The following is a 9,113-nucleotide window of genomic DNA, read 5'->3' as shown; positions in this document are numbered from 1 at the left end:
CGCTGGGGTCAGAGGGTACTGTCTCACACTGACTGCCTTCGCTGGGGTCAGATGAGACCCTCTCACATTCACTGCCTTGGCTGGTGTCAGAGGGTACTGTCTCACAATGACTGCCTTGGTTGGGGTCAGAGGAGACCGTCTCACATTCACTGCCTTGCCTGGGGTCAGAGGGTATTGTCTCACACTGACTGCCTTCGCTGGGGTCAGAGGGTACTGTCTCACATTGACTGCCTCAGTCGGGGTCAGAGGGTACTGTCTCACACTGACTGCCTTCGCTGGGGTCAGAGGTTATTGTCTCACACTGACTGCCTTCGCTGGGGTCAGCGGGTGTTGTCTCACACCGACTGCCTTCGCTGGGGTCAGAGGGTGTTGTCTCACACTGACTGCCTTCTCTGAGGTCAGAGGGTATTGTCTCACACTGACTGCCTTCTCTGAGGTCAGAGGGTATTGTCTCACACTGACTGCCTTCTCTGAGGTCAGAGGGTATTGTCTCACACTGACTGCCTTCGCTGGGGTCAGAGGGTATTGTCTCACACTGACTGCCTTCGCTGGGGTCAGAGGGTATTGTCTCACACTGACCGTCTTGGCTGGGATCAGAAGGGACCGTCTCATGCTGACTGTGTTGACGAAGGTAAGAGGAGACCGAAGACCTCCTGCACTGACTGCCTTGGCTGGAGTCAGAGGGGACTGTCTCACTTTGACCGTCTTGGCTGGAGTCAGTGGGGACTGTCTCACTTTGACTGTTTTGAATGGAGTCAGAGGGGACCGTCTCACTTTGACTGTTTTGAATGGAGTCAGAGGGGACCGTCTCACTTTGAATGTTTTGGCTGGAGTCAGAGGGGACCGTCTCACTTTGAATGTTTTGGCTGGAGTCAGAGGGGACTGTCTCACTTTGACCGTCTTGGCTGGAGTCAGTGGGGAGTGTCTCTCTTTGACTGTTTTGGCTGGAGTCAGTGGGGAGTGTCTCTCTTTGACTGTTTTGAATGGAGTCAGAGGGGACCGTCTCACTTTGACTGTTTTGAATGGAGTCAGAGGGGACCGTCTCACTTTGACTGTTTTGGCTGGAGTCAGAGGGGACCGTCTCACTGTCACCATCTTGGCTTGGGTCAGAAGTTGCCATCTCCCATTGACCATCTCGGTCACGCTGACTCTCTTGGCCAAGGTCAGAGGAGGCTGGGGAGCTCCTGAACTGACTCCCTTGGTTGTGGTTGGAGGGGACTGTCTCACTGTGACGTTTCATCTGGGAGGTCCTGAGCCCTGCTCCCCCCGCTGCAGCTCGCTCGTGCTGAGCTCTCCTGCGTGCCTGCAGTGCTTTCTTTGTAAAATATTAAGTGCCGGTGCCCAAAGAGCTGCTCAGACACCCGTGTCTTGCACTATAAAATGTCGGAGAGCGAATAGCAAAGGTGGCAGTCCTCAACTCACTTTATTTCACTGCCAGGCACTCCCTACCCCGTTCTCTCTTACATGTTTCTCTTTTCTCCCTTGGTGACGGATTTTCTGAATTTCTTTTCCTCCGTCTTCTGCTTTTGTTTGTTTTTCCTTCTGTTGGTCTCGAGAAACGTCTGATGTGGAGAACTAAGTGCCGGTCCCCAAAATTAAGTGCTGGTGCCCCCCACTGGCAACCACCGGCTCAAATTAAGCACTGCTTTGCTGCCTCCTGCTGGTGTCCTGCTTTATTGCATCCCCTGCCCTTTGCTGCGTCCTGTGTGGTGTGTGCTGCTTCCTTGATTGCTTATAATTGTTGCCTGTAATTGTAATTGCCCCCTATTAATTACTGTTGCCTTTAAGTGTAATTGCCCCCTGCCCTGTCAACTTTTTTCCTGCCGGTTTTGCTTTCACGCCCCTCTCCCGCCCGCCTCCCACTGCGCCCCACCCTTCCCAGGACCTACATAATGGTGGTTGCTGCGTGACCCCACTGAGCAGGTCCTGAGCCCTGCTTCCCCCGCTGCAGCTCACTCCGTGCTGAGCGCTCCTGCTTTGCTGCCTCCTGCTGGTGTCCTTTATTATATCATGACCTTTGCTGCATCCTGTGTGGTGTCTACTACTTCTTTGTAATTGCCCCTTGTTAATTATTATTGCCTGTAATTGCCCCCTGCCCCCCCCCACTTTTTCCTGCTGTTTTTGCTCTCACACCCCTCTCTCGCCCACCTCCTACTGCTCCTCGCTTTTCCCAGGACCTACTTAATGGCGGTCGCTGTGCAACCACACATCAGGCGCATGCAGCGGGCGCACCGCTGGCATGCCAAAGGATCGCCAAAGGCAAGTCCGTCTGCGTCTGTCCATGCCTGGACCGTTCCCAGCGCCAGGACCACTGGATCTACAGCCCGCCACCAGTATTCCTCCAAGATCCGAAACCTTATGTCTAGGACCCAAAACACCAACTGCAGTATCAACACACCTCAGTCTACAAAAGGCCCCTTCTCCTGCCACAACTGCTGCTTCTTCTGCGAAGTAGAAACCAGCACAATCACCACCCAGCAGATTCCTAGCCACAACCCACAGCTCCACTGCGCAGTACTCAACGTCTGATCCTTCTGCAAGCACGCTATGAATATCTGGGACACCATTAACCACCCTCACCAACGACGTAATGTTCATCACTGAAACCTGGCTCACCCCTTCATCGACACCAGACATCGTCACTGTGACTCCCCCCCCCCGGGATAGAAGATGGTCCACCACAACTGCCCCAACAGACACGGCGGAGGCATCGCCATCATCCCCAAGGACTCCCTCAACTGCACTGCCTCAGACGACGACACAACACTGAGCATGGCACACCTCAACTTCCAGATCAAACCTGACGCCAAAACCACCATCAGAGGAAACCTCACCTACAGCCCCCCCGGCCCACGCTGCAGCTTCTGCAACTCCATCCCAGACCTCATTGCCCCCTGGCAATCAACTCCAACCACTACATCTTCCTGGGGGACCTGAACTTCCACCTAGAAGACCCTGATGACACCACCTCTCCCTCCCTCCTGGAAAACATGAGCATCTTCGATCTCTCACAGTTGGTCATCGCCACCACGCACAGTGCAGGACACACACTGGGTGCCATTTTCTCCATCAGTGACAGAACCAAATTCTCCCACACCACCGACGTAACCTGGACAGACCACAACATTGTCCACTTCACCATCAACGAACAGCCAGAAGCCCCGGTGAGAAACTGCCCCACTCTCCCCTGCTGCAACTGGGGCAAAGTCACAGAAACCCCGTGGATCGCCGCACTCAAAGAAGCAAGACCCATCTCCGCAGACATCCTAGAACTCTGCATTCAGAACTTCTCAGACTGTAGTGCCTCAGCCACAACACCATCGCCACCATGAAGAGCACCACCGGCAGCAAACCCACCAAGCAGGCCAGGTGGTTAATCACAGAGCTTCTGGCCCTCAAATGTCACTGCAAGAAACTAGAGAGACTCTGGCACTCCAACAAGACCCTGCCAGCCTCAACTCCTTCAGATCCGCCCTCAACAGCTGCCACCACCAACCCAGGGAGACCAAGAAAGAAGCACTCACCACCCGCAATGAGGCAGGCACTAACCAAGCCAAAGAACTCTTCAGCATCATCATAGAGTTCTCTTACCCCTCTGCCACAGAGAACATGATCCACCCCTCCCAAGCCCTCTGTGACACTCTATTGGACTACTTTCACCACAAGATCTCTGACATCTGTAGCAACTTCGACCCTCAGCCCACCGACCTCAGTCATCTCTGCACCCAAATCCACATCACCCTCCCCCACTGGCTCACCGAATGGAAGCAGCTCTCTACCGAAGACACCATCGCCTTCATGACCTCCATTCACTCCAGATCTCCCTCGGACGCCTGCCCCACCACTTCTACAACCTAGGAAGAGAAGTAATCAGAGGTTCCCTTACAGAAATCCTCAACCTCTCCATCTCCACAGCCACCGTCCCGACGCTTGGAAGCATGCCGAGGTCAAGCCCCTCCTGAAAAAACCCTCAGCCACCCTCAACAAATTCAAAAACTATAGACCCATCGATCTCCTCCCATTCCCCACCAAAGTCTTGGAAGAGACCATCAACCGCCAGCTCATGGACTACCTTGAAGAAAACAACCTGCTTGACCCATCCCAATCCGGCTTCCAGCCTAATCACAGCATCAAAATCACCCTGATCGCAGCAACCAACAACATCAGACGCCTCCTTTACCTGTGGGGGACAGCTGCCCTCATACTTCTTGACCTATCAGCAGCCTTCAACGCCGTCTCCCACCACACTCTCATCACCAGACTCCACTGCATTGACATCCAAGACAACGCACTCAACTGGATTTCCTCCTTCCTCTCTGGCAGAACACAGAGGATCCACCTACCACCCTTTGTCTCCGCACCCAAAGACATCATCTTTAAGCTCCTCACGCACGCCTATAAAGCCCTCCACACCTCCGGACCCACCTACATCAACAACCGCCTTACATTCCACCGAACAACCAGAGAACTCCACTCAACCTCCCTCGGCCCACGTCCCCTGCATCTTTCGCAACCACTTCCGAGGGTGCTCCTTATCCCACCACGCCGCCAAGTCCAGAAACGACCTCACCCTCCATCTGTGCACCTCCCTGTTGTGTTTGTTATGAATTGTATGTATGTTATTATTTAAATGTATTTGTGCGAGGCTGTCGCGTGTCTCCGTTCGGATTCTAGAGTGGGAGATTCAGGAGTTGGAGGTTGAGATCGGAGAGGAGACTCGGAGGAGAGACACGGAGACACGCAGCACAGATTTCTCGGCAAGCCTTATTATAATTAATACTTAATACATTTCTCTTATATTAAAATATATGGACTCCATCTTTACAAATTGGCGACGAGAGAATCAGAACTCATCCATGATTAAGGAACCTACGCAGCGCAGATATGCTTCAACAGTAAGGCTTGCCGGTAAAACTTTGAATTATTTGTGTGCGTTCATTGGTACTATCATTCATGTTTTATTGACGGATCTACAGATCTACGGAATAAACAGTAAGTGTTACTGTGGATTCAGGAAGCTTCGAAATTGAAGTGTTACCGCTGGTTCAAGCGTCTTCTGAACCGTGCTCTTCGTTCTGTGACTGGAGCGCTACTGACATTGATCAAACTACGTTGAACGCGTTCTTACGCTTACGCGTTATTAAAGGAAAAACCTTAGCAACGCTTCCTGTTACCAAGGAAACTTAGTATTAAGCTGGAAGCTGGAACATTTTGTTGTGTCATCGGACGAGGAGCAGCCAAGCAGGAAAACGATACACCAAGGATCTTGTGTGGATTATTTTAGACATCTTTTAAACGGATTGACTATTTTATTGAGTTTGGCATGAATGTTATGTTTCTTATTTTCATTTCAGGACGAATGGATTGTTGTACATCATTTTGAACGTTAAACAGGCTTAATATGGCTACACAGCAATTTTCACTTCAGCCTCCACAGACATTTTGGCCAGCTGGTGCGAATCCATGTATGAAGTGGACAGAATGGAAATCGTATTTTCTAAATTTATTAGAGACGATAGACGAAGAAGGAAGAATGAGTTCAGAAAGGAAAAAAAAGATTTTTCTACATTCAGTGGGCCCTGAAGGACTAAAAGTATATGAATCTATGACAAAAATTAGTGGCAGTGGGGACACTAATGTATTTGAGAATGTGTTGAAGGAGTTTGATAATTACTTTGCACCTAAAGTGTGCATAGGCATTCTAAGATACAAATTTTTTCAGATGAAGCAAGAATGTGGTGAGACTGTGGATGAATATGTTGCTGCGCTCAGAGTATTAGCGAATGACTGCAAATTTGATCATTTGCAGGGGCAGTTAATTAGAGACCAAGTAGTAATGCTTACCCGTGATCCAGCAATTCAGGAAAGACTGTGGATTAATGGAGATGCTGAGTTGGATGACATTTTAGCTATTGTAAGAAAAGCCGAATTATCAAGTCGTAGTGCGAAGGCAGTTAAAACAGAAAATAAGGTGTTTGCGGATGACACAGTTAACAAAATAAAATATAAGGATTTAAAGAAAGAAAGTGGGAAGAATCAAGAAACATCAAAGTATGATGGTCAAAGGTGTTATCGCTGTAATAGTAACTCACATTTGGCCTCTTACAAATATTGTCCAGCATTGAAGCAGAAGTGTGCAGCTTGTGGAGTCATAGGACATTTGGCTAGGGTGTGCAAGAAAAAGAAGAAGAATAATACTGTGAAGTATGTGGATGAAGTAGGTGATAACTCAAGTGAAGATAAGGATAAGATCAATAGGGTCATGCAGGGTAGTAAACTGATAAGTAAGGATCGAACATTTGTTTTCAATGTACATGAAGAGTCATTTTGCAGTAAAAAGAAACCAGTATGTTTAATGCGTATAGGAGGGATTGAAATTCAAGTTTACGTTGATTCAGGTTCTCCTTTTACTATCATTAATGAGGAAGTATGGAGGTCAAAATTTGTTGGAAAACGTGGAAATAGTTTACAGGAACCTGATTCTAGTCCAGAAGGATTTTCTGGGGAAAAAATAGATTTGTTAGGTTTCAGGGACCTTACTTTTGCTTTTAAGAACAGGAAGTCTATTGGAAAATTATACATAGCAAGGAAGGGACCTTCAGTCCTAGGTTGGAAGGACCAGGGAGATTTGCACATCACACTTGATCCGAATAGTTCGGAACCAGTCATGGTAGTGGATGAGGGAGAAAACATTGCAAAAGAAATGTTCAAAACGTTTCCTAAGGTTTTTAGTGGAAAAATTGGTGTTTTAGAGGGTTTTGAACATAGTATTGTTCTCAAGTCTAATGCCAGTCCCAAACTTCACAGGGTGAGAAACATTCCTATTCTAATCAGATGTGAAGTTGAGAAAGAATTGGATAAGTTGAAGGAAGCGAATATCATTGAACCTATTGAATCTTCCGAGTGGATTTCTCCAGTGATAGTGGCGAAACGTGCGAATGGGAAGATTCGTTTATGTATAGATTTGCGCCACCTGAATAAGAATATTGTGGTGGACAAATTTCCTTTACCGAGAATTTCAGAAATGTTAACACTTATTAAGGGGGCTAAATGGTTTTCTACCATAGATTTATCCGCAGCGTACCACCAGATCAAATTAAGTGAAGTGAGTAAAAAGTACACAGCGTTTATCACTCCAGTGGGATGTTTTCAATACAAAAGATTACCGTTTGGTTTAGCTTCGGCAGCTGCCATCTTTCAGAGATTGATGTATCAGTTATTTGGGAAACATACCAATGTAAGATGTTTCCAAGATGACATACTATTGTTTGGTAAGGATAGAATGGAACATGATAAAGTCTTGGAGAATGTGCTAAGTATTCTTGAAGAGAAGGGTTTGACTGTAGAACACTCGAAGTGTAAATTTGGGGTACAGTCAGTAACCTATCTTGGTCATGTGTTATGTGGGAATGGTGTGACCATGAAACCTAAATTAGTAGATGCCATCTTGAATTCTCCACATCCTACGTGTAAAGACGATGTCAGGTCATTTTTAGGAATGATAGAGTTCTATGCGAAATTCGTAAAAGGTTTCTCTAGCAGGGTGTACAATATCAGACAGTTGCTGAAAAACCACGTTAAATTCAATTGGTCACGTGAGTGTGAAGTGGAGTTTGAAGATGTTTAAAATGCAATTGTACAAGCTCCTATTTTGGGTAGTTTTGATCCTGATTGTACAAGTGTAGTGACCGTGGATGCCAGCAACAAAGGATTGGGTGGTGTGCTGACACAAATTGATGCCTCAGGAAAAGAAGTCATAATTGCTTTTGCTTCTCGTGCATTATCACCGAATGAAGAGAATTTTTCGGTAATAGAGAAGGAGACACTTGCATGTATTTGGGCACTGGAGCATTATAGATCTTTTGTGTGGGGTAAGGAATGTATTTTACACACTGATCACAAACCGTTAGTGAAATTACTGACCACCGAAGGAATGTATAAGGCATCAGCAAGAATTGCGAGAATGTCAATGCGTTTGCAAGATTTTGTATATAATATTGAATATGTTCCTGGAAGAAATAATGTACTGGCAGATTATTTGTCCCATATGCCCACTGAGATTTTGGAATGGGAAGCGGATGTAGCGGAGGAGTTACAAATTGCTCTGATTCATGATGATGAAGCTTTGAGTATAAAGGAAGAGGTATGGAAGGAAGAATATTCCAAGGATTGTGATTTACAATCTTTGTTGAAATGTGTGATGAAGGGTTGGCCTAACAAATCTAAAATGCCAAATACAATTAAACAGTTTTGGGAAGTGAGGAGTGAACTTTCAGTTGTTAAGGGAACTATTTTTAGAGGCGATAGAGCTATTCCACCAATGACACTTAGGAACAAGATTTTGAAGTTGTGTCACGAAACTCATTGTGGAATAGTTAAAACTAAACAGAGGGTGAAGAGATGGTATTGGTGGCTAGGAATAGATATTCAGGCTGAAAGGATTGTGAGGGAGTGTGTTATTTGTGCAAATTCAGATAAAACTTTAAGTACTTTAAGACCTAATATGTGTGAGCCAATTGTTCCAAGTAAGCCATGGCATACTATTGCCATCGACATCATGGGTCCTATTGGTAATACTGGGAAATATATTATTGCCATGATTGATGTTTTCTCCAGGTGGCCAGTGGTGAAAGTTGTGGATAAAGTGGATTCGTGGGAGGTTCTAACATTTATGGATAGTACTTTTGTTGAGGAAGGTTTACCAGTACAAATCATTAGTGATAATGGGGTGCAGTTTACGTCTGCTTTGACGAAGAAGTATTTTGAAAGAGTGGGTATTAAACATAGAACCACATCTTTATATAATCCTAGTGGGAATGGTATGATCGAGAGATTTAATAGAGTTATTAAGAGTGCGATTCAGATTGCATGTAAGAATGGGAGTGATTGGATGGTTCAAGTTAATAAAACTTTGTGGTCTTATAGAACTTGTTATCATGAAGCACTTGGTTTATCCCCTTTTGAGCTAATGAGCGGTAGGGTACCAAGGACAAAATGCAATCCGGAATGGTTATTGGAGGCTTCTGAATGCAAAGTGCCATTTGAAGAAGTTAGGGATAAAATTGTGAAAAAACATAAGGAATATAAGCAAACTTTTGACAGGAGTAGGGCTT

General features: G+C 46.3%; 1 protein-coding gene across 1 annotated transcript; it reads right to left on the bottom strand.

The window, feature by feature from the left end:
- Window positions 1-232: 232 nt before the first annotated feature.
- LOC138301472 (uncharacterized) lies at window positions 233-1,240 on the bottom strand. Its single transcript, XM_069241984.1, has one exon. The coding sequence runs from the start codon at window positions 1,238-1,240 to the stop codon at window positions 233-235; it is 1,008 nt and encodes a 335-aa protein (XP_069098085.1).
- Window positions 1,241-9,113: the final 7,873 nt, after the last annotated feature.

The sequence above is a fragment of the Pleurodeles waltl genome, chromosome 6 (assembly GCF_031143425.1).
Source record: "Pleurodeles waltl isolate 20211129_DDA chromosome 6, aPleWal1.hap1.20221129, whole genome shotgun sequence".
Classification (NCBI taxonomy): Eukaryota; Metazoa; Chordata; class Amphibia; order Caudata; family Salamandridae; genus Pleurodeles; species Pleurodeles waltl.
Note: the sequence above shows the minus strand (reverse complement) of the source record. Positions and strands in the feature narration are given on the sequence as shown.